Raw genomic sequence first — 27,148 nt, 5'->3', positions numbered from 1 at the left:
ATGCAGTCATAAAAAAGGATGAACTCATGTCCTTGCTGGGATGTGGATGAAGCTGGAAACCATCATTCTCAGCAAACTATCACAAGTCAGAAAACCAAACACCGCATATTCTCACTCATAGGTGGGAATTGAACAACAAGAATACTTGGACACAGGGTGGGGAACATCACACACTGGGGCCTGTCGTGGGGTGAGGGGATAGGGGAGGGATAGCATTAGGAGATATACCTAATGTGAATGACGAGTTAATGGGTACAGCACACCAACATGGCACATGTATACATATTTAACAAACCTGCATGTTGTGCACATGTACCCTAGAACTTAAAGTATAATAATAAACAAAAGAAATTAATGAAATGGAAAACAAATATACAATAGAGAAAACCAAGAAGCCAAATGTTGGTTTTTTGAAAAAAAAAATACAATTGAGAAACTTCTGTCCACACTGGCAAAAAAAGAAAAAAAAAAAAAACAGAAGGTACAAATAACCAATTTCAGGAAGGAAAGGGGAGCCCTCAATATAGACCTTATCAGCATTAAGAATATAATAAGAAGAAATTATAAGTAACTGCATACCAATGAAATGAATTATTATTATTATTATTATTATTATTATTATTATTATTATTATCTTTTGAGATAGGGTCTCACTCTGTCACCCAGGCTGGAATGCAATGGCACGATCTCGGCTCACTGCAACCTCCACCTCCTGGATTCAAGCAATTCTCCTGCCTCAACCTCCTGAGTAGCTGGGACTACAGGCACCTGCCACCACACCCAGCTAATTTTTGTATTTTAGTAGAAATGGGGTTTCACCATGTTGGCCAGGCTGGTCTCATACTCCTGACCTCAAGTGATCCACTCCACCTCGGCCTCCCAAGGTGCTGGGATTACAGGCGTGAGCCATCACACCCAGCCGAAATGGATGAATTCTTAGAAACATACAACTTATCAGATTGGGGGAAAAAAAGGTAAAAGAAATCTGAAGAACTCTACACCTATAAAAAAAATTAAATTCATAACCTTCCCACAAAGAAAGCTCCAGGCATAGATGGCTTCTCTGGTGAATTCTTCCAGACACATTACAAAGAAAAACATCAACCTTACCACAAACTCTTCCAGAGAACAGAAAAAGAGGGATCATTTCCAACAATTTTATGAAATCAGTACAACCCTGATGCCCAAAGCTGGCAAGAATATCACAAGGACGAAAAATTACAGGTCAATCTCTCTCATGAATGTAACCGTGACAGTCATAAGCAAAATATGAGCAAGCAGGTCCAGTAGCACTCTCTGCAGTAGCCCAAACTGGATACAATTTTCTTTCCATTAGCATTTGTATAAATAAAATTCATGATATATTCAAACAGAATATTGTGCTGCAATGGAACAAACAGGCTACTGCAACACGTAACAGCATGGATGAATCTCACAAATGTAATATTGAGTGAAAGAAGCAAACATGACAGGCAAATAATGTAGGACTTCATTTATAGAAAAATAAAATCAGGCACAACTAATCTACACGTATAGAAATCAAGATAGTATGACTTTGGGAGTGGGAGAGGGCTGGTGACTAAGAGACAACATAAGCAGGCGGTTTGGAGGCGTTGGTAGCGTTCTATTTCCTGATCCGGGTGCTGGTTACACAGGTGGGTTCGCTTGAGCAAAATTCATGGACCTCTACAGTTCTGATCTGTGCACTTTTTTGTGTGCATGTCTTACTTCAATTAACAGGAAAAAATGTTTTCTTAAAAAATAAAAGCATTCTATTTCCTTGCTTGAATTGATATCAATCTCATCTGTCTATTATTTAGAATTGATCATGCCATCCCCCCCTAAAAATCAGAACTCTGATGGATTATGTAATTACTTTCTTGAGGATTCTCAATTCATTGGGGGCATAAAAATGAAATAACTTTATTTTCTTAAAATTTACCCACCATGGGCCGGGCGCTGTGGCTCACACCTGTAATCCCAGCACTTTGGGAGGCCGAGGCGAGCAGATCACGAGGTCAGGAGATCAAGACCATCCTGGCTAAGATAGTGAAACCCCGTCTCTACTGAAAATACAAAAAAATTGGCTGGGCATGGTGGCGGGCACCTGTAGTCCCAGCTACTCCAGAGGCTGAGGCAGGAGAGCATGAACCTGGGAGGCGGAGCTTGCCACTGTGCTCCAGCCTGGGCAAAAGAGCAAGACTCCGTCTCAAAATAAATAAATAAATAAATATCCACCCACTATCCACTCTCCTTTTTTTTTTTTCTGGGTGTCAACTCTTTTAATCACACCCTGGCTTGATTCCATTTATTAACCTCTTCAAGTTATTAAGATCATCTCATTCCAGCATGTAAGGCTCCATTTTGTTCATTTCAACTTAAGCTTCAAATGGGATGTAAAACTATTTTTTCCTCCCTTCTTTTTCCTCCTTTACTTCCAGACTTGTCCAAAAGTAGACGTCTATTGCTAGTGGCTTGGAGTGCATGCGTGTGTGAAGGTGGAGCGGCAGGTGCTCTGCTCTTTATATCCTTCCCTCTCTTTCTTTCAGTTGCTTCCCTTCTGATATTAGGGCAAGAAGAATAGGGAAGTAGATATTTCATATGGCTTCCTAGAAAGGTTGCAATTTCTTCTCTGTAGGATATTGCTGCTTCTTTATTTAGTCCTGTCAGACTTTTGATGTCCTCTATACTGGAGAGAATCCAAGTACTGGCTCCCTCACTGGCAAGGGTCATTGGGGGCCTCTCCACTGCCCAGTTCCTTCAGATGTATATCTTGCACCTACTTGACCTCTCCTGTGAGGGATCCAGCTAGCAGCCTCTTGGAGATAGGGATGTGGGCTACTGTGGTGCCTCCTCCCTTAGCTAGGCCATCTCTCTTATCCCCTCTCCTTGCTCTGCAAGCACGGAGCAGTCAGCTGGTCCAGGAAAGGTTACAGATGAGATGATCACCAATCTCCTACCTTGTAGAGGGGGGATGGCTGGGCATTTCTAAACTTTATAGGTAATTCTCCTGAGGGTTCCTTGTCAGACTTTGAGAGGAAAAAGTGCTTCCATCTTCTCCCTTACAGTGAGAATGGGGTGAAGGAAGGGAAGAGAATATCCTTATGAATATTATACTTCACAAAAGGCTAACCTCCTCTCTACCCACCCTTTCCTTATACTTCCATGAGTAGGAATGGGGTAGTTTGGGAAACGTTTGTGGTAGGACTGTTTCCCTGTATCAACATTCCTTAGTAGGCTGGCCTAACTATAGGTGGTCTCTCAAGTTAGAATATGTGAACTTACCCCATTCTGTGCATAGCTTTGAACCTTAGTCAGGGATCAGAGCACATTCCTGTTGACATCTTATTACACTTGTCTCCAATCACCCTGAACTTCTATTAATCTTCACACCATGTGTTGGGGAAAAAAAAAAAAAGAACAATTCTGTAGTAACTAAAAATACAGCACGAAAGGAAATGGGATACAGGAATAATGGCAATGATTTTCTATTTTGCAAAGCAAATACCTTCAAGAAAATTTGGATAATTGTATTATTCAGCTACCTAAGTAAAATAATTCAAATGTATTTGAACTCTTTGCCTGTGGGTACATCTTTCACTTTAGTACTAACTTGTCTATTTATAAAATTTCTACTCTTACAATCTTGATGTGATTGAGGATCAAAATTGAACGTAGCTAAGCAATGCAAAGTATACTGTTGAAAACAAAGCATACTATTTGTTAAAAGCACAGAACCACAATTTAAAACAAGCCAGAGAGAACAGTGAACAATGTATCAATATTTACTGTGGGGAAAGCAATATTTTATTACAATCAATAACAGGTCAAGATTAATTTTTCTTCCAGAAAGGGGAACATAATTTATGTAATATACAAAATATTTTTAGTTCAGTAAGACATCACTACTAAAAATGGAACATGTTACTTATTCAGTAAAATGACCACCTGCTTCTAATCAGTATCATAATTCACTTGACAGATCTGAGGTTTCCTTAAGCGGGTTTTTGCTTTACTGATTTTCTTCCCTCGGCTTGACATTCCAGTCTCCCACATGGTTGACGCATGGAGCAGCTGCTTGATATAGCAGGTGAGCAATGTGGTAGACCAACACAAAGAAATGCCACAGAACCAAAAAACTATCATATAAACAGTATTTTAAAGGGGAAACAATTTTCTAATAAAAATTCTCAATGGCGATGTCTTTGAAGACAAAATATTAAAGTCAGCCTTGAAATATCACTTAATATAGTATAAAAATTCCTTTCATGAGATTTTGCTTTCTGTATAATTCATAGCCTGATTCTTTCTTATAAACCTTTGAGAAGTACTGTGAATAGAATATATTGTACCAGGGACTTGTATCAAAAAATCTTTGATTATCCATTAACAATTCGAGGATTATAAGATTACATTTCAGGTAATTTAGAGTAAGATTTTTTTAATGTGGATGCCAATGTGGAATCATATCATAATCATAATTACATATCATACCCAAATATATAATTTATCTTTTAAATTTATCTAGATTCTGAGAAATGTCTCTCAGTTCATTTTAAAGCAATAAACTGAATGACATATTTACTTAAAAATATTTCTAAACTCTTTATTAGTATCAAGTGGAAAGAATTTTTGTTATGCCTAGGAGAAATTTAAATAAGTCAGGTCAGGTGTGGTGGCTCATGCCTATAATCCTGGCACTTTGAGTGGCTGAGGTGGGAGGATCAGCCTAGGCAACATAGGGAGACCTTGTCACTACAAAATTAAAAAAAAAAAATTAGGTGGACGTGGTGGCATACCCCAGTAGTCCCAGCTATTAGAGAGACTGAAGTGGGTGGATCACTTGAGCTCAGGAGTTTGAGGCTACAGCGAGCTATACTTGCACCACTGCACTCCAGCCTGGGTAACAGAGTGAGACCCTACCTCAATAAATAAATAAATAACTCCCCCAAATCAGTTTCTTGTCATGTAAGATAATACATTATTACCAGACAACATGGTCCCTTATCAAAGGGAAGCTAATCATTGCATCAGTCTCAAAATGTTTGTGAAAACAAATAAGCAAATGATAAATGTAATTAAACCCCAAGAAATACATTAAACAACTATTGTAGAAACAGCTATTACTCTGAACATCAACACTGGTATAAGAACTAAGCAGTTTAAACTTTATGGGACTATGCATTAACCTAAAATGATTCCTGTGACTTTAAGTACAGAGATTCCATACTTTTTTTTTTTTTTTTTTTTTCTTGAGATGGAGCCTCACTCTGTCGCCCAGGCTGAAGTACAGTGGCACAATCTCATCTCACTGCAACCTCTGCCTCCCGGGTTCAAGCGATTCTCCTGCCTCAGCCTCTCGAGTAGCTGGGACTACAGGGGCCCATCACCACACCCGGCTAATTTTTGTATTTTTAGTATACACGGGGTTTCACCATATTGGCCAGGTTGGTCTTGAACTCCTGACCTTGTGATCAGCCCACCTTGGCCTCCCAAAGTGTTGGGATTGCAGGTGTGAGCCACTGTGCCCAGCCCATACTTCTTTCTTTAGATCCTAATAAGTAGTACATCTAGAAGATGGGAAACCCAAATCATACTAGTCTTCATTGTTCATGAATGTCGATCCCTTCCTGTATAGCCAATCACATTAGTGAAACACTGAAGGCTCTCCCTTAGTATTTCTAATGTAATTGCCTATAAATATTGGGAGCATCAACTAATAAAGGTAACATTTGGAAAGTTTTTTTGAGCCCCTTGGACCATTTATGATACATCAATAATGGTAGGACTCATTCCAAACCACATTTTTTTCCTCTCAAATTATCTTCTCTAATGTTTTTGCATCATCATTGCCTCTTCCTCTCAATTTATTTTTAACAAGATTTTTTTCAAACTAGAAAATGTATGCTCATATAGGAAATTTGAATAATAAAATTAGAAGGAAAAATACCCATAATTCTATCAATTTTTTTTCCTCCAGGATTTTGATAAAATAATTACAATCTGAAGAAGGTATCTTACATCTTTTCTCAATGCTGGGGGAAAATATATTTAAAATAATTCACTTAGGGTTTTGATAAGAATTCACATAGGTTTTTGGTTAACATAATGGACTGCTTTAATGCTTAATTGCCTCTACTGTCTTTATTAGGAAAGCAATAGAGGTATTACCTAGCAGGTCCAGTAGAATTCACAAAATTAAATACCAGCATTATTTGACTCCACTCTAGGTGTTGCTTCTTCATAAACTTCACTTTAATTGATGTGTAAATGGTAACTATCATGTATAGAGAGCCTTAATGATATAATATTCACATCAACCACAACAGTAAGATATTATTATTCTTACTTTACAAAACAAGTATCTGAAATCAGTCACATAGCTCTTAAATGGTACATTGGGAATTTTAGGGTATTTGAACCCTGTCCTCTCAGCTTCCAAGGACATTCTCTCTACTGCAGCCCAACACCTCGCCATAAATATCATAATCTGCTTAACCAGGCCCTGTGGTTGGGCACTTCAAATGCCCACTCACCTCTCTCTTTTCTAAACAATTATCAATAATGTTGGAGAAGCATTTGGTGTATAAAACTTTGTTTCTATGATTATTTTCCCCAGAGTCTTAAGATTTAAATTATTGTATTAAAGGAGGCAGGAATGTTGTTTTTTTTGTTTTTTGTTTTTTTTTTTTTTTTGAGACGGAGTCTCGCTCTGTCGCCCAGGCTGGAGTGCAGTGGCCGGATCTCAGCTCACTGCAAGCTCCGCCTCCCGGGTTCCCGCCATTCTCCTGCCTCAGCCTCCCGAGTAGCTGGGACTACAGGCGCCCACAACCGCGCCCGGCTAATTTTTTGTATTTTTAGTAGAGACGAGGTTTCACCGTGGTCTCAATCTCCTGACCTTGTGATCCGCCCGCCTCGGCCTCCCAAAGTGCTGGGATTACAGGCGTGAGCCACCGCGCCCGGCCATGGCAGGAATGTTTTAAAGGCTCTTTTTTTTTTTTTTTTTTTTTGAGACTGATTCTCACTCTGTGGCCCAGGCTGGAGTGCAGTGGTACGATCTCGGCTCACTGCAAGCTCCTCCTCCTGCCATTCTCCTGCCTCAGCCTCCCAAGTAGCTGGGACTACAGGCACCCACCACCACACCCAGCTAATTTTTTGTTTTTGTTTTTGTTTTTGTTTTTTTGAGAGGGAGTCTCGCTCTGTCGCCCGGGCTAGAGTGCAGTGGCCGGATCTCAGCTCACTGCAAGCTCCACCTCCCGAGTTTACGCCATTCTCCTGCCTCAGCCTCCCAAGTAGCTGGGACTACGGTCGCCCACCACCTCGCCCGGCTAGTTTTTTGTATTTTTAGTAGAGACGGGGTTTCACCATGTTAGCCAGGATGGTCTCGATCTCCTGACCTGGTGATCTGCCCGCCTCAGCCTCCCAAAGTGCTGGGATTACAGGCGTGAGCCATCACGCCCAGCCTAAAGGCTATTTCTATATATTGCCAATTGCTTGTCTCAATGCAGTTGGCCAAATTATAATTCAATCAGCTGAGCCTGAGGCCTCCTGCTTCACTGTTCCCTTTATTTAAAAAACCTCGGTTCATTTGATAGATGAGAAGTGATTCTCTGTTGCTAAGGTGTTTTAAATTGTTATAAATTCACTATGTTTTAATACACCAATTCACCGTTCTACAAAGTGAACCTTATACAGGGCTGGCTAAGTCCTTTTACTAGAAAGGGAAGACAAGAGAGTGGTTATTAGGCTTTTTCTTCGTTTTACTCACTCAACGGTCATCCAGCTCCTACTCTTGGCCAGGTACCACACTGCGCTAGTGTTGGGGATATAAAGATGAAAGTCCATTCTTGACCTCTAAGAGCTTAAGGACTAGCAAGAGACACAGACACATAAACAGACAATTTTAGTATAGAGTGACCAGCACTGTGACCAAAGAAACAACAGGAAGATACTTTGGGAAACACGGAAGAGAGCACCTAAGCTACTTCAGGAAGGTCCTAGAAGCCTTTTTGGAGATTCTCAGGTCTGAGCTCCATCTTGAAATGAAGCAGAAGTTAACCAGCTTTTCCCTGACATCTTCAACCCGAATTAATTGGTTCTTCATCAGTGGTCCTTTAATAGAGCACTCATAATAACAGTGTTTGCACTTACTTCTTTCCATATCTCTCACTCTTTCACTGAGCTGTGCTTCTTGATGAAGAGGGACCATATCCCTAATTAGCCTAGCACAATACCCAAAAACACAGTAGGAATGCAATAAACGTTTGTGTAATTATTTTAAAATTCTAGTCATGAATTTATTTCCACCCATATCTTCTTCTTGCATTTATATAAATGTGTGATTTTCCTTTTGATTGTAAAAATAATACTTTTACCACACACCCATCAGAAGGGCTAAAAGGAAAGGATAACAAATAACAAGTGTTGGTGAAGTATATGGAGTAATGGAAATATTCATACATTGCTGGAGGCAGCAGGAATTGGTTCGATCACTTTGGAGAACTGTTGGCAGCCTCTACTAAAGCTGGGTCTTTCGTATCCTATGACATGGCAATTCCACTCTCGATACACACTCAACAAAAATGCATGCATATGTTCACCAAGAGGCATCTTTTCACCAAAGCAGCACTATTCATAACAGCTGCAAACTAGAAAATACAGACACTCATCAACAGTAGAATGAGTAAGCTTATTGTGGTATGATCACACAGAGCAAGGCAAAAGAATCTACACTCAATGATACGAAGGAATTTCATGAAAGTAATGTTGAAGACAAAGCCAGTTTTTTATTTTTAAAAAGTATTTACAGTACCATGGCTTTTATATAAATATGCAAAACTGAGAAGCAAGATGACAAAGGGAGTGTCACATCTAGAAAGTGGTGCAATAAGATGCACAGCTAGTGCTGCCTTGTGACTCTAAGATCTACCTCCTTCAAAAGTTTGCCTGTGGCAAATGCGGCTCGGCTCCCAAGCCAAGACAAAGTATAATTGGAGTGCCGAGGCTAAAAAACAAAATACCAACGAGACTGGTCGAATGAGGCACCTAAAAATTGTGTACAGCAGGTTAAGGCATGGCTTTTCTGAACGAACGCCACCTAAACCCAAGAGGATAGCTGTTGCAGCAGGAGTTCAAGACCAGCCTGGCAAACGTGGCGAAACCCTGTCTCTACTAAAAACACAATAATTAACCGAGTGTGGTGGCGGGCGCCTGTAATCCCAGCTACTCGGTAGGCTGAGGCAGAAGAATCGCTTGAACCCGGGAGGCGGAGGTTGCAGTGATCCAAGATTGTGCCATTGCACTCCAGCCTGGGCGATAGAGCAAGACTCTGTCTCGAATAAAAAATATATATATAGTTGGATTAGTCACACAATAAATGTTCCGATTTTTAAAAAAAAAAGGCAAAACTCTCCTTTGCTGTTAGAATTCAGGAAAGGTCAGTTATGAGTGAGGAGGGGGTTTAGTGACTGAAAGGAAATAGGAAGGGGGAGTTTCTGGGAATACTGTAACGTTTCTTGAACAGGGTGCTGACTAGACATGCAGATTTCAGTTTGTCTATGTATGTATATTACACTTAGTTTTTTTAAGTAATATATCTTTATATGTTTATTACTTACAAATGGTATACAATTTTTCTGTATGTATATTACTTAGTTTTATTTAAGTCATATATATTAGAGAGAAAGCTAGAAAATACAGAAGTGTTTAAAAATTTTTGAATCACCTACAATCCCACTATCCAGTGATAACTACTGTTAATATTTTTTTCCAGTTTTTTTTTTTAAGTCAGTGTGCACATGCTCTCTCCTCCCCTCCACTCATACACATAAATTTTGCTAAATTAGGTTTATTCTCATTTAGTTTTATTTCTGCTTTATTTTTACATAAACTATATCATTCAATATTCTTTGCAAGCATTTTATAAGCAGCTGAAACATACTCCATTGAATGCATATGCTCCAGTACATTTAATCAGTTGCCCATTGCTCTATTTTCTTATTAAAAAATAATCAGTCATAGTATCTCTCTCTCACACATACCCCTACACCTCTAGACATTCTTTAAGCTCTGCATTCATTCTCTATTTCCCTCCAGAAAGGTTGTACCGATTTACAGTTTCACTGGCAAGATATGAGGGCTCCGTGTATCGCAGTCCAACCCCAGCTCATTTCTTAGTATAGGTTTGTTTTTAGGATGGTCAGGCTCAAAGCAGAACTAAGAGATCTGCCGTTTTGGACACGGCCGAGGCGCGCGGCTCCCGGGGCCTGGAACGCGCTCTGAGTACGCCGGTCCCTTCAAGGTTGCGCGGGCTCCCGACGAGACCCGGCCCAGCCGGGCACCCCCGGCGCGCTCCCGGATCTCGCCGGCCTCGCGCCGGCCGGTTGCCATGAGAACCACGGAGCCTCGGAACGCCCGCAGACTATCCTGTATCTGAGGGGGCGAGGGATACCGAGGCCCAGGCATGGAGCTGCCGGATCCGGTGCGCCAGCGGCTGGGAAACTTCAGCCGGGCTGTGTTCACTGATTCCAATCGGACCGGTCCGGAGTACAGTGAGGGTCCCGGTGAGTGACCGAGGCCGGCGCAGGGGGTGTGGCCTGCTGAGGGCTTGGCGTGGGTTTTGGAGCGTCCAGAATTTGCCCGTACCTAAAATGGCGATGTCGCCTTCAGTCAGTTCCCCGCAGTGCGGGCCAGAGCCTTGGAGGAGGGGCCGGCCGGGGCGGGGAGCTGAGGCGCTGGCGGCCTCCGGCCGCGGGCTGGGCCTGGTCTGCGCGCGCTAGCGCCTGGCCTGCTCCGTGCAAGCCCGGCAGCTGAGGTGGGGCTGACCTCTGTGCCACGCAAGGCCCATCATTGCTCCTGGGAAACCCCAAAAATAAAAAGATAAAAGCCGCCCTTGCTGCACAGGCTAGTCCCCCGCGCACCGCGAGAGCGAAGGCCCAACTTGCTTTTCCTCTGCGGCGCCCGCCGCCCCGGCTTTTCTGTCCAGGATGGCGAGGAACAGCCCAAGCAATCCCACCTCCCCTGTCCCCACCCGCCGCCCAGGGAGCAAATTTGCCTTTTCCCTTTTCCTAGCAGAACAAGTATGTTCCTAAGCAAGGCCATTTTCTGGCAGAAAAGATTAGGGGGAAAAAAAAATTTTTTTAAAGAGTCCTTTCAAACCACCATCCACTCCCAACTGGCATGTGCCATACTAGCCGGACGTTGAACAAAACTCACCCCTTCCCTGCCTTCTCCTCCTCCTCCTCCCCTATATGTAACTCTTACCATAAGTTAAGAAAATACCATGATGTCTCTGCATCCTTCAACTTGATGACAAGTGATAACGCAGTTTCCTCCAGAACAGGTTCCTCCTCCTACATCATGATGGTAGACAACACACTGTCAACCAAACCCGTGTGGTTTCCATCATTCAAGTCTGCTGGGAAATATAAATCTTTTCCACTGCTTGGTTTTACCGAATTTTTAAAAGGGACAGAGAAAAGTAAAGGCAGTCCCCAAAGCTGCATTTTGTCGTCTTGATCACTTGCCTATTCCCCAAATGTAGGCCTTTATGATTTAGGATGTACAGAGAAAAATGTGAAAAAATTAGGTTTCACGTTTCTGGTTCCAAGGATGAGGCTTAATGAGCACTAACGTCTGATAATACAAGGTAAAAAGACGTTTTCTGAAAAGGGCCAGATAGTAAGTACTTTAGGCTTTGTAGGCCATATGGTCTCCACGGCAGCCACTGACAATAGTTATTGAATAGGCATGGCTGTGTTCCAGTAAAACTTTAAGGATATTGAAATTTGTATTTCATATGGATTTCACGTATGAAAAAAATATTACTTTTTTAACCATTTAAAGGTGAAAAAACATTTTTAGCTCATTGACTGTACAAAAACGTTTAGGCAGCTGACCAGTTGTTTACCTATCCCTGATTTATATTGTATGTTTTAATTTAAATTCCATTTATAGAACTCAACTTGAACTTTGGCAAAATTCAGTAAATGTATATCTTATGCTTTTAAGGTTCATTTACATATTAATTTGATTTTCATTTCCATGATTATAAGTTTGATCTGCTGAAATATGGACATAGCATAACCTTTAAGATGTTAACACACAATACTTCTAACATAAAAACCGTTCTTTGCAAAATTTGACTACAGTTTCTTCTCAAAGGTACTGAAATGTTCTGCTTGCCCAATTTATTATTCTTTCCCGTATTTTGTTCTTTGTGGATCAGAAGTAGGTTTGATTATTTGTACTGTAATAACAAATTTATGTAATTACCATGTCCACAGCATTGTGCTGTTGCTATCAGAAAGATCCTAGGCTGGTGAGTTGTCTTCAGATTTAACAGATTTTAAGAATTCATTCATTTATCAGTGGTAATTTAATAAGCAGTTGCAAGCAAAAGTAGATCATAATAATCAGGCATATTTTTGGAGCTAAAAGAAACTATTTTGCTGTGAGAGACCATGACTGTTTCTTATATTTTAAAATTATTAAATGACAGATAAAAACACTCAACTATGGAGAAAAGGAGAAAATAATGTTCTTAAGACATTTATTTTAGGACCTTTAAAATCTTACGTGTAGAACAACTGATTTCAATATATGTGTCCGCTCTTAAGAATTTAGGATGTATTTTGTCAAATTTAGGATGTATTTTGTAGGGTTCAATTTTAAAAATCAAATTCTTAATTTAGGACCCTTCTGTCTTACATAAAAGCACAAAGTGTTATGGAATCAACCTTAGGTAAATGGAACTCATGTATCACAAATGGCTATACTAGTAATGTCCTTATGACAGTATGCTTACATTAATTCATTCTTATGTGTATTTGATATTCACTGCATATAAAGCAAGATGCTAGATTCTATGAGGGTCTCAAATTAGGGTGGGACATGGTGTGTGCTTGCAGATAAGTAGATAAATAGAAGAGAAGAAGGAAAGGGGACTAATATTTGTTGAGTGCCTACTAAGTGTACCCAGCACAGTGCTAGGAAGAAATAATTCATATTGGCTCTAATTCTCACAAGCAGCCTGTAAGGAAGTTTTAATTTCACTATTTTACAGATGAAGAAATAGAAGCTCAAAGAACTTAAATAATTTATATCAAGTCTGACATCCAGGGTCACAGAGGTTTGGGGAGCTCGGGTTTGCTTGAACTCTGAAGCCCGTGATCTGTTCAGTACACCAGACTGTTTTTCGGGGAGGGGAATGTGGTTCTTTGCTAGCACTTCTTATTGACAGTTTAGAGTGATAAGTACCTGAAGGGAAAGGTATTTCTGCTGGGGTGGGGGAACTGATGAAGGAAGTATTGATGGAAAAGACGACGCTGAATTGGACTTTAAAGAATGGCTAAGATTAGGGTATGCTGAAAAGAAAGATGTGTCTAATTATATAATCTTGGTAATCCATTTTTGTATGAGATTAGTTTATATGTGAGATTCATTTTTATTTATTTTATGCATTAATTTTATATGCTATTTACATAGAATTCTACAAAGGAGGCAACGATAATTATCTGTTGAATAGGATTTATATTGATATTCTACATTAAATCTGTACCAGTAGTATATGAAAAAAGTCAGAAGACTGTAATGGCAAAATGGTAAAATAATTGAAAAATATGAAGCATACCCCCAAATAGCCAATATTTGACCTAACTGGTATTAGGATGAATATTCCTTTTACTGTCAATGATTATAAATAGGCTTAAAATTTGGTGTTTTACTGAGCCAATATTATAGTTATTAATTCTAGGGGATAGGATATATATATATATATAGGGCATAGACCAAGTTTCATAATTTATTCCTTTTCTATTCCTTCTGTAGAAAATGAAATGGTCTCCAGTTTGGCATTGCAGATGTCACTTTATTTTAATACCTACTATTTCCCACTGTGGTGGGTGAGCAGCATTATGATGCTTCACATGAAGGTAAATCTAAGCTTTAATACTTTTGCTGCCCTGACGTTGTTAGAGTGTCAATAAAATTAAAGTTCTTAATAATTTTTTTCTATCTCAAATCAGTGTTACTATACGTGCGATTTTACAAACATGTTTTGGCCTTTCTTTTAGTATTCAGTCTTGCCTGATTACTACAAATTCATTGTGATCACTGTTATCATCCTAATAACCTTAATTGAAGCCATCCGGTTGTATCTGGGCTACATGGGTAACCTACAGGAAAAGGTAAGCTCTTTTTTCCTTTCTCTCAGTGATAGATATAAATGAAATCAGTTTTCATAACAAGTAAAAGGCAGTGAGGTGTGGCAGAAAGAGCACAGGCCTGAATTTAAAGCCTGACTCCAGCTTTACCACTTCTGTCACTGTGGTCTGTTTGCTTAATCTCTTGAGCCCTGGTTTCCTCATATATAAAATGAGGAAAATAATATTTACTTCACAGGTTTGTTGTGATTAAGTGAAATGATTTATGTAAAGCATATGAATGTGGTAAACACTTAAAATTGATATTTTCCCTCTTCTCATCAGTCTTGAAAATACATGGTTACTTAAACATGTGTATTTGGATCCTGAATAAGAAAATGGGGGAAAATTATGAATTCGTTTCCTACGCCAGGCCCATGTTTTCTGCATCATCAGGCTACCTAAGCATTTATGGTTACCAGAGTGTAGGGATAATGCCTAAAGATTCCTGTGGTTTTCTAGGCCCTTCATAATAAGGCCCCACCCAGCCTGTCTTACTGTAGGTTTTGCTGTTTTCTCACTCAGCCATTCATTCCAGGCTGATGTGCTGATTCCCAATCATGCTAGTTTCACGTGTTTGCTTACTTACCTTTTTGCCTCTTCCTCCTCCACAACTTTAAAAGCCTACATCCCTGAGGTCTTTCTTTCACCTACCCTAATCACTCTCTTATTTCTTGTAGCATTTAGTCTGTACTTCTAAATATTGCCCTTAATTGTTCACTAAAGTGTAGTATTCTAGGATTGTTTTACATAAATTAGTTTTCTCATCTAGACTGTAAGTTCTCTGAGGACAAGGACCATGTCATCCTCCTTCGGAATCACTCACAGAGCCCATAATGTAGGTTCACAGTAGTGATAAGTACTTATCTGTATAAACAAAAACTATATTTTACTGATTTTTATTACTCTTGATATGTGTCATTGCAGGTTCCTGAGTTGGCTGGCTTTTGGCTTTTGAGCCTTCTATTGCAGTTACCTTTAATTCTTTTCTTGCTCTTTAATGAAGGCCTAACAAATCTGCCCTTGGAAAAAGCGATACATATCATCTTCACTCTCTTCCTTGCTTTCCAAGTTGTTGCAGCGTTTCTTACCTTAAGGAAAATGGTTAATCAGTTGGCAGTTCGTTTCCACCTCCAAGACTTTGACCGGCTCTCTGCAAACAGAGGAGACATGAGAAGGATGAGGTCATGTATAGAAGAGATCTGACCCAGTGTTGAGTGAAAATCTGACAGATCATTCTAGAAGACTGTAAGAGTTAGGAAAATATCAGAGCTCTAATATGAGAAAAGGGACAAAGCAATTGTTTTGTATACACTCTCACTCTGAAATTCCAAGGTTGGGGGCAATGATGAAACTTTGTACAATGTATGAATCAGTATATTAGCCCCAAAACCTAGATGTTGTCCACCTGATGCCAAATTTCTTAATGTTTTTTGATGTTGTCTTTTTCAGGAGTGTAGAAATGTATGTATTGGTGGTTGTCATTTGCCAGCTCTCCTGTAGTAATTCTGGTTAGAATCTGTAACTAGAGATGTGTCCATTTCTTTAAAACTTGTTGGTTGTCCGTGTCTTGGCTGTACATATGACCATGTTTCTTGACATGGAAATGCCAGCCAATGTTCCTATGTATCTGACTATATTTATAAACCAAGAGACCCGCCAGGCGCGGTGACTCACACCTGTAATCCCAGCACTTTGGGAGGCCAAGGGGGGGTGGATCACGAGGTCAGGAGATCGAGACCATCCTGGCTAACACGGTGAAACCCCGTCTCTACTAAAAATACAAAAAAAAAAATTAGCCAGGTGTGGTGGCGGGCACCTGTAGTCCCAGCTACTTGGGAGGCTAAGGCAGGAGAATGGCGTGAACCCGGGAGGCGGAGCTTGCAGTGAGCCAAGATCAAGCCACTGCACTCTAGCCTGGGCAGCAGAGCGAGACTCTCTCTCAAAAAAATAAATAAATAAAAAATAAACCAAGAGACCAAATTTTCATGTCTGCTAGGGTTAAATTCTAACCCTAATATTAGCTGTTATACTGAGATTAAGAAGAAAACAGGTGGATTGCCTTGGTATTTAGGAAATATTTTTGTTATAAAATTATAACTTTCATAAAACCATATTCAGTATTTGTAATGGTGGTATATAAAATGCTTTTACAATAAATTATTAAATATTTAAGGTATCAACAACAGATCATCCTTGTCTTGTGCAATTCTTTTGGGCTATAGATTTGTGTTTTTTATTACAGAGTTGCAAGGGAAGGAAGGAAAACAAATCCTAGAGAGCTTTCTATGTAGTGGGCACTGTAGTAGGCGTTTTAAATTAGCACTTGTGATCTCATCTACTAGGTTATCGGTCACCAAAGAACTGCTTCATAAACATTAAATTCACATGAGGCTTGATTTGGAAACCAGAGCGCCTCTTAATACATATGAGAGCTAAGATGGCCAAAGGGGCTATACTCATGATCCTGAATGAGCATGCTCCCTTGCTAATAGGAGAAATCTATTTTAGGAGATTTGGTTAAGAACAAAGTTGCTTGGATTATCCGAACATTATATTTAAGTGACTGTTGGACTGTCTTAAAGGATATGATATGTTCATTACAGGTTTTCTTTTTTTCTATAGGGAAATGGGCCTTCATAATGTATTTCACTGAGAGACAGTTGTAGCTGCATTAAACATTGCTCTTTTCAAGTTTCTTTTTCTACAATTCATACTTTGGATTCCCAGGTTTTGCCTTATTCATTCTTGTTTTGCTGAACTTCAAAAAATGTCTTTAGTTCCCACTCATTCTTGATTCTTCCTGACCAAACTATGCTAATTTTATTATTTCTGCTCTTTATGATTATATATAAAGTTCAGCCAAATATTTCTCCCTCCATGCAGTGGCTAGTTAATCTTTCTCATGCCAAAGTAGTCACTAGTTATACTCTTAATAATTTGGAATTTAAAATAGAATTCTGTTTGAATAGTTTTCTAAAACATATTCATTTGCATTTGTTTCCCAGATAGGACTAGGTAGGTATCTGGGTAGGTATAGGTAGGTGATTCTATAAGAAAATATAAAATAAAATTAAATCTACAAAGCAGATAAATTAGGGGATGATGGAGACATTTCTATTTCAAGATTGTTTCCAGAGTTTTATTTTAAATAGCAGAACTTCTGGTACATTTAAACTTTAAGAGATTAATAACAAAATGTCAGTCATAATCATAAAAAAATTTTTTAACTGTAAAAAATTTGAGAAAATTGATTTATCAAAATTTCCAAGTAATTTTGCTGTAATAAACATATTGTTTAAAATGCAGATATAGTAACAGTGGGGGAAAAAAAAGATAGTAAATTGAAACCATGACCAAGTCATTTGTTTGTTTTCCATCTGAACAGTAAAACCATGACTTTTTGGGTCAGGCTGAACCAATATTTTCTATTGGAGTATACCTGGTTCCCTATATAAGTATGTGAAAATCAAGGTAGAGAAGATATTTACATGTCAGCACATTTGGGGGTTAGGTAGTCTTTAATTTTATCTGAATATGTTTATCCATCCTTAATTTATATTTTATCCTTCTCTCTTTACAACACTTCTGAAAATTTTTGTTTAAAATGTTGAACTTCACAAATATTTTGTCCTTTACATATTTTTTCTATAAATCAAAATTATTTTATTTTTATTTATTTCTTCTTCTTTTTTTTTTTTTGAGATGGAGTTTTGCTCTGTCACCCAGGCTGGAGTGCAGTGGCACGATCTTGGCTCACTGCAACCTCTGCCTCCTGGGTTCAAGTGATCCTCCTGCCTCAGCCTCCTGAGTAGCTGGGATTACAGGCACCTGCCACCATGCCTGGCTAATTTTTTTGTATTTTTAGTAGAGACAGGGTTTTACCATGTTGGTCAGGCTGGTTTTGAATTCCTGACCTCAAGTGATCCATCTGCCTCGGCCTCCCAAAGTGCTGGGATTACAGGCGTGAGCTACCAAGCCTAACCTAAATCAAAATTATTTTAAAACATCAAAATGTATTACTTTAACATACACTTGAATGACTAGTATATATAAGGAATAGTCAAAGGTTCATAGACAAGACAAGCTCCTAGTTCTCAGGGATATGATGTGGGAGGTAAAACATTTGTACAACCTTAAGACAAAGTAAAAAAAGCATAACTTTATCAGGGAAATGCATTGAATGAGTTTCTACCTGCTAAGTACCTGACCAGTAACAGGCCCTTGGCTTCCAGTGCATCTTCCCTCTGTGTTCCTAGCACTTAGTATCCCAGGATTAGCACATTAGCCCTACACCAACACCATTTAGTATTCACCATGCTCCACATTGTCTGAGAGGGGATAGGCGGTATTCAGGTTAAATGAATACACACTCAATCCCACTTGTCTATGCAAACAAGAAGTCCACTGTCTGGTAGTAAAGGCAGATAAGCAAATCAGTGATAGCACAGGGTGGTGGGGCCCTATAGGATTACAGAGAAGAGACATCTAAATGAATGACGAATCTGGAAAGGCTTCCCAAAGAAAGTGACACTTGAGATTTAAAGAATGAGAGCATATTAAGTTCAGTGTTAAGAAACAAAAAATAGTGACTGTGAGGTCTGTTTCAACTGCTACAACTAGTTTGTTGAGGCTAGTGGAAAGGGTGCATGAGAAGAAATGGTACAGAATAAGGCAGAGAAGCTTGGAAGGTGCTAGGAAGCCTGGGTAAAGCTTTGAATATATTCTGTCTTTGATTTTTCAGAACTCTATTCTGAATCCCTGAACGGTTTAAACAGTGGAGTATCACAAACAGAATTAGGTTTCAGAAAGATCTCTTTGAAGACAATGTGAAAAATGGATTGAAAGGGTTGGACCAGAGGCAGAGATACCAGGAGGAATGTGATTAAGTAAGTTAGATGAGAACAAGCTGGCCTGGATAAAGTCAGTGGCAATAAAATAAACTTGAATAGAACCTACTATAGTGTTTTAAAGATAATTTTGTATTTTAAAACAGATATTAGGAGGGTTTTTTTTCTAATTCGTCTTTTCAGAGATGACCTATAAGGGTAAACAAAATGAAATATTGCCTTTCTTATCTCCCCCACACCCACAGTTATTAGATTATTATTTTGTTGTTGTCTTTTAGAGACAGGGTCTTGCTCTGTCACCCAGGCTGGAGTGCAGTGGCACAGTCATAGCTCACTGCAGCCTCCAACTCCTAGGCACAAGTGATCTCACCTCAGCCATCCAAGTAGCTAGGACTACAGGCACAGGCCACCATCCCCCGCTAATTAAAAAAAAAAAATGTAGAGCTGAGGTCTCCCTATGTTGCCTAGGCTGGTCGTGAACTCCTAGCCTCAAGCAATCATTCCGCCTCAGCCTCCCAAGGTGCTGGGATTACAGGTGTGAGCCACCACACCCAGCCATTAGATTATTATTAGACTTAAATAGAGCTCTATCTAATCTAAGTTTTATTTGACATAACCTACCTAATGATTCATTTACTTGAATTAAGATTATAGTTTTTAAAAACTCGGTCGGGCGCAGTGGCTCACGCCTGTAATCCCAGCACTTTGGGAGGCCGAGGCGGGCAAATCACAAGGTCAGGAGATTGAGGCCATCCTGGCTAACACGGTGAAACCCCGTCTCTACTAAAAATACAAAAAATTAGCCGGGTATGGTGGCAGGTGTCTGTAGTCCCAGCTGCTCCAGAGGCTGAGGCAGGAGAATGGCCTGAACTCAGGAGGCGGAGCTTGCAGCGAGCTGAGATCCCGCCACTGTACTCCAGCCTGGGTGACAGAGTGAGACTCCATCTCAAAAAAAAAAAAAAAAGATCGAAAGGATCACAAGATTTTGAGAGTAAAGAAAAAACATCTATAATTCCACCACCTTAAAATAACAACTATTCACAAATGTCATGTTTCTTTGATGTTTTTACTTTGCAAATAGTTTTTTAAAAACACAATTGTGATCATAAGCACTTACAGTTGTGCACCCTGCTTTTCTGAAAACACTGAAAGTGTTTACCCATGTTTCTACATAGTGACACAATCATCATCTTAAATGATTGTGTGTTATTTCATCAAGTAGATGGGCCATAATTTATTTAACTTCTCTCCTATCATTAGATATTTGTGTTATTTCCTTTTTCTTTTATACATAACATTGTAATGAACAGCTCATGCATATAGCTTTTTCCATCTCTTAGATGATTCCTTTTAATTAATAAGCCAGATTCCTGGAAGTGAAATTGCTGGGTCCTAGAGTATGGACATTTTTAAGGGCATATTGCCAAATTATAACATCCACTTTCTACTATTCACCACGCGCAATTCTAAAAATAGTACAATGAAAATTTTGACAAGGACAGATTTGTGGACTTTAGTTACCCATTTGTCTTTGTATTTCTGAGTAGTTACCACAGGAACACTGAGTCTCAAGAGAAAGAAAAAAAAAATCTAAAAGCTGTGAAAGGAGAACTGGAAAGAATAAAAAAAAAAAAAGATTTTTGAATTAAGGGAAAACTGATAAGGGACGGGAAAAGGATTAGGCAAGCTGGTCGCAGTCAGCAACAGACAGTGAGATGTGACACAATAAAAACTGGGTCATTGAGTTGGGACAGCCCTAGGACATAAAAAGACTGAAATGAAGTAAAGCTCTGGATTACTTTGTTCTTGAATATTGAATTTTTTCAGAAGCATGGAGCATGAAATATTATAGTGATAAGCCAAGATTGGAAACATAGCCAAGAAAAAGAGGTCTTTAAGGGATTGTTTAAAATGTGCTGAAGGAATAATTTGGTTTGGTCTTAAACGGCTCAAAAAGTAAATTGACATAAAGCTTTTGCATAGCAAAATAGGCATGGAGGCAGAAAACAAAGCGGCAAACAGAAGAGTTTACCCTGCAAATTGTTTAGCATGTAATATGTTAGATTTTGGTCATAGAAATGATTTATCAGAAGACTGAACTGCTGTATTTTGTAAGTGTAATTAACACCAACTTGTTATGGGTATACATCTTTATTCTAGTTTTAAGAGACTGTTAATTTGGGGGTTTTAAATCAAAAAGCAAAACTAAATAGTTATGAGGCCATTCTAAGAATCATTCTAAAAATCTTTTTTCACCAATGTTTAAGCACTTAAAAATATTCAAGCCCTAGAAAAATGTGTTTAAATGTAAGTTTAACCTCAACATTTAAATGTATTCTGACAGATTTACATCTTTCTGAAAGTGAGGCTAGGCATCAGTGTGTCATCATCTTAACCCAAGTCAAGACAGGCTGGAACTCCTGAAAACAAGATACAAATCGCAGGACAGCATGGAACATATATTCTATGAAAAGCCAAAGACATTTTGAAATTTATTTTATCAACATGCTTTATCTAAACATATTCCACAGCTGAACATTCTTGTCTGAAAAGAGCTTTTTAATCTAGTAAAGTGTACGATCACAATGTATTTACTGTTCCACAGACCTAAGTGTTTAGCACTCAGCTACATTAAAAATGTAGACTTTTAAAAACAATAATCAACCAAGAATGGCTTTGTCTTTAATTTTTCAGAACTCTAATAGCACTATATTTGGCTGGTAGGAAAGTGATATTATTGATTCATTTTTAAAGGTTTTTAGTTCCTAATCTTGAGTTATTTATATTCTAATTCAAAACATATTAGCTACATTGCTCAATATTATAGCCTAAAAGAAAAGAATATTTGATATTAAAATTATATGCACATTTAAAAATTATTTTTAAATGCTTGATTCATTAATACCCAGAAATACTAAAATGACCACTAGAGAAAGTAGAAGTTTTAGAACTTTGCTTCAATAGTTTTCCTAAAAAGACTGAGAGCTTATTAAGAGTCAAAATTTTTGCTATCCTAAAAACTATTGCTCCCAATGGTCAATAAGCCCTTGCTAAAGAAGGCTGGAGATTTAGTTGTTGATTGTTCAGTACTTTACAAAGCAGAGCAGCAGAAGATATGCTCTGTGTTTTTAGTACACTATGATTTTGTTCTGCAAAGTAAACTATTTAGTTAGCTACAACAATATGTCATCTACTATGCTTCGACACTCCAAGACAAAAAAGATAAATAAGATTAAGTCCTTGCCCTTCCAGCCATCTAGCAGAGGAGACAAATTTAAGGTAACCACAATCCCTTATAACTATTGTAATACAGCTATGTAAAAGATGAAAATAGGTGATGAATCCTGCCTAGGGGGTAGGATAGGCTTTCAACAGATGGAACAGCATGGGTAAAGATATAGACATTTGAAAATGTAAGTCCTGAACAGAACCAAAAGTAGTTTTGTGTCATTAAAATATAAGGTGTGTAGAAGAGAAGTGGTTGAGATGAGCTGAAAAGACTGGCGTCGGAAGTTATCAGTCTTTTAAATAATAGATTATTATAAAGAGTTTGAACTTCATGCTGTAGGCGATGAATGGTCTATCTATATTTAAGCAGCATTATAAGTCATTGTTGCCACATTTGAAAATGATAGAAAGCTGAGAAGGAGAGCTAATTTGATAGATGATACAATCACATTTCAAAAGAATCTCCTAACAAGCTGAAATGCTAGATCCAAATACATTTTACAGACACACATACACACACACACACCCTCCTCCAACATGTACTTTTCAAAAAGCTCACCAGTACATAATTCTGTGCTATTTTTCAAGGAAAAACATCTGGGTGATCTCAGGAGACGATAAGCATATATTAATAGAAATATAATGACCAGATCATGGAGGGTAGCAATCTCACTGTACTCTTTAATGTTGTAGTAGTAATGTCTCATCAACTTTTCCGTACCAGCCCTATGATTGCATTTATCAAGAAATCTAAAACCAAATCTAATCATGACACTACTCTCCTTAAAATTTGTTAAGACTCTCATTTTCAGGCTGGGCATCGTGGCTCATGCCTGTAATCTTAGCACTTTGCGAGGCCAAGGCAGGAGGATTGCTTGAGCCCAGGAATTTGAGACCAGCCTGGGCAACATAGTGACGCCCTGTCTCTACAAAAAAATTAAAAAATAGCTAGGCATGGTGTGTGCCCATAGTCCCAGCCACTCAGGAGGCTGAGATGGAAGGATTGCTTGAGCCCAGGAAGTTGAGACTACAGTGAGCTGTGATCACACCATTGCACTCCAGCCTGGGCAAGAGTAAGACCCTGTATGAAAAACAAAACAAACAAAGGACTCTCATTTCCTGCAGGATAACGCCCAAACTCCCTAGCCTGGCATACAAGGCATCTTTCCACCTGCCTGACCTCACCTTGCTCTTCCTCACTCCTTCCAGTGCACCATTCTGGGTTTTACCTGCAGACTTTCCCTCCAAACTGCTCTGTCTGCCTGAAGTAGTCATCTTATCTATGCAGTGAAATTCTACTTATTTTTTAATGCCTGACTCAACTATCATATCTTCTATGGAATTCTGAATATTTGTTCCTCCTACAGTCCTACAGTCACTGAGCATCTTGGGGACAGGGACTACCACTCTTATTCATGATATCTCTAGTGCATATGACCGTGTTTATGCACTTAGTAATGTTGACTGAATGCACAGATGAAGGAATAAGCAAGCTGTTAGAACTCAGAGCTCCTGCCTCCTGTTCTTAATACACAGTATCTTTTTTCATAAACTTTCTACAAAATAGAAATGCCACATTTACTCATACTTGAATCTTTGTGGCATGAAAAAGAATCCTAATCTTAAAAACAATAACCACTTTTATATTAAGATGAACGTTCAAATTTTGCTGAATCCCCAAAATTCATGCAAATAACAGCCACCATTTAATTGAATACCTGCAATATGCCAGGTGGTGTGCTGGGACTTTATTGCTATCTCATATAATTCTCATGACAACTCTGTAAGGCAGATCTTATTCCCATTTTACAAAAGCTAAAACTAGAACTCAGGAGAAGTTAAGGAACTTGCTCAGGGTTACACAGCAAGTAAACAGAAGACAGGATTTAGACCTAACCTTGTCTGGCCCCAAAGGTCATGCTTTTTCACTCTGCAGTGCTCCCTCTCTCTAAACACATGCTCCAAAGATATATTTAGGTTGATTTAGACCTGTCCCATCTAGAAGCCAAAGCAGGAACATTGCTCAGCCTTGGACCCTCAGACTTCTCGGGGCCAAGGAAAGTGGCAAAAAAAGGGTCCAGAAACTACTCCATTGTTTTTTAAAAATCTAAATCTAGTAATATGTTTACCTATAGAAAGGCCCAGCAAGCAAACTAAAAAGTCTGTTTTGTGTGTGTGTGTGTGGGTTTTTTTTTTTTTTTTTTTTTGCCTTTGATTGGACTTTCACTAACTCTGAGCATTATCCTCAGTCATTTCATGTTGATCAAAGCTGACAGTTACAGAGATATATATTCGATTAATTTTTTTTTTTTTTTTTTTTTTTTTGAGACGGAGTCTCGCTCTGTCGCCCAGGCTGGAGTGCAGTGGCGCGATCTCAGTTCACTGCAAGCTCCTCCTCCCGGGTTCACGCCATTCTCCTACCTCAGCCTCTTGAGTAGCTGGGACTACAGGTGCCCGCCACCACGCCCGGCTAATTTTTTTATTTTTTTAGTAGAGACGGGGTTTCACTGTGTTAGCCAGGATGGTCTTGATCTCCTGACCTCGTGATCCGCCCGTCTCGGCCTCCCAAAGTGCTAGGATTACAGGCATGAGCCACTGCGCCCGGCCTTGATTAATTTTTTTAAATGGGAAAACCCTTTGGTTGACTAATTTAAAAGACTGCCATTTGCTGAAGTAGGTCCTTGTGAAATGCTAAGTGCTTTATCTTATTTACTCCTCTAAGGTATTATAACACTTGTATATTATATTAACTTTATAATTGCAATACCATTTCCCATTTTGAACATGAGAAAAACAGAGTATTCTAAAAAGTTAACTAAGATCACCTAGCTGGTAATTGGCAGAACTGGGATTCAAATTGAGGCATGTCTAATTCCAAAACTTTCCTACACAGCTCAGTTCTACAAATTAATTGAGGGTTGTTGTTGTTGTTGTTTAAATAGACAGGGTCTCGCTGTGTTGCCTGGGCTGGAGTGCAGTGTGATCCCACTGCTGAGCAGCATGCGAGTTTTTGACCTGCTTCATTTCCAACCTGGGCTGGTTCACTTCTCCTTATGGCAACCTGGTGGTCTCCTGCTCCCAAAAGGTCAACATGGGATGCTCAACTAAGTGTGGACACCCGATTGGCATAGTGCACTACAGCCCCAGAACTCCTGGGCTCAAGTGATCCTCCCGCCTCAGCCTCCCGAGTGGCTGGGACTACAGGCACACTCCAGCACGCCCAGCTAATCGAGGTTCTATTGCGTGGCAGGCACAGGGGATTCTATGATGAGAATACTGTCGCTGCACGGAAGAGGCTTTTTTTTTTTTTTTTGAGACGGAGTCTCACTCTGTTGCCCAGGCTGGAGTGCAATGGCACCATCTCAGCTCACTGCAACCTCTGCCTCTTGTGTACAAGCAATTCTCCTGCCTCAGCCTCCTGAGTAGCTGGGATTACAGGTGCCCGCCACCACGCCCGGCTGATTTTTTTGCATTTTTAGTAGAGACAGGGTCTCACCATGTGGGTCAGGCTGGTCTCAAACTCCTGGCCTTAGGTCATCCGCCTGTCTTGGCCTCCCAAAGTGCCAGGATTACAGGCGTGAGCCACCATGCCATTTGAATCTCTGCTTGCTCTATACCAGTTAAGGTACCCACATACTTTTCTGTTTCTCTAGTAATGGGCCTGTTTATTAAAATTTAAAAATAAGAAAACCATTGCCACAAACTCATAACTTCTTGACTCCTTCACAGCCCTCTGAATCTATGATCCAAAGGGTTTTAAAATTTTAAGCTTCGAAATATGAGAAGTTACCATATTTATAGTTCAGTATTTATAATAAGGCTTTAAAAGATATCAGACTTGCTGTTCATGCCTGTAATCCCAGCACTTTGGGAGGCCAAAGTGAAAGGATCTCCTGACTTCAGGAGTTAGAGACCAGCCAGGCAACATAGTGAGACCCTGTGTCTACAAAAAATGAAAATATTAACCAGTCATGGTGGCTCATGCCGGTAGTTCCAGCTATTCGGGAGGTTTAGGTGGGAGGATCTCTTGAACCTGGGTGGTTGAGGCTGCGGTCAGCCGGGATTGTGCCACTGCACTTCAGCCTGGGTGACAAAACAAGACCCTGCAAAAATAATAATAATAATAATACACACATATATCAGACTTTAATTTTCTGAAATCAATTTTTAGTCTTACAGAAATAATAAGGAACTCACTGATTATTTTTCTTTCTTTTGAGACAGAATCTCGCTCTGTCACCCAGGCTGGAGTGCAGTGGCGCAATTTCAGCTCACTGCAACCTCTGCCTCCCAGGTTCAAGTGATTCTTGTGCCTCAGCCTCCTGAGTAGCTGAGATTACAGGCAAGTACTACCACGCCCAGCTAATTTTTTGTATTTTTACTAAAGACAGGGTTTCGCTGTTTTGGCTACGCTGGTCTTGAACTTCTAACCTCAAGTGATCCACCCACCTCGGCCTCCCAAAGTGCTGGGATTACAGGACTGAACCACCACGCCAAGCTAACTGATTCTTGATTTAATATGTGTAAAGACTGTGGAGCTCAAATGTACAGGCTTACCTATTAATACTTTGATGCAAGGTTTTTGTTTTATTTTTGATTTTTTTAAAAATTTTTAATAGAGTTTAAAGTGGGGCACAAGTGCACTCCTTATCTCACAACATTTTAGTAACACCTAAGGCTTGCCAAATTTCTTTTGAAAACTTCAGTCTGCTAGGTCATGAAAACAGCTCCCAAGCCCCCAGTAAGCTCTTGCCTTTATTGCCTAAAATGGAATGAATCAAATATTTCTTCCTTTTGCAAGCAAGCCCAAATAAGCATATGGTTTGAAGAGTGAAAAAGACACAACAAAAATACAAGAATAATTAAGCC

The 27,148-nt window shown here is 39.3% G+C and overlaps 1 protein-coding gene across 1 annotated transcript; it reads left to right on the top strand.

The window, feature by feature from the left end:
- Positions 1-10,082: 10,082 nt before the first annotated feature.
- TMEM17 (transmembrane protein 17) lies at positions 10,083-16,386 on the top strand. The gene is made up of 4 exons (XM_025354336.1): positions 10,083-10,562; positions 13,828-13,931; positions 14,073-14,186; positions 15,129-16,386. Exons 1-4 carry the CDS (start codon positions 10,463-10,465, stop codon positions 15,405-15,407), a joined length of 597 nt encoding a protein of 198 aa, XP_025210121.1. The 5' UTR covers positions 10,083-10,462; the 3' UTR covers positions 15,408-16,386.
- The last annotated feature ends 10,762 nt before the right edge of the window (positions 16,387-27,148 follow it).

This window comes from Theropithecus gelada, chromosome 13 (genome assembly GCF_003255815.1).
Source record: "Theropithecus gelada isolate Dixy chromosome 13, Tgel_1.0, whole genome shotgun sequence".
NCBI lineage: Eukaryota > Metazoa > Chordata > Mammalia > Primates > Cercopithecidae > Theropithecus > Theropithecus gelada.
The sequence above is the reverse complement of the archived record's forward strand: the minus strand, read 5'-3'. Positions and strand labels throughout refer to the sequence as shown.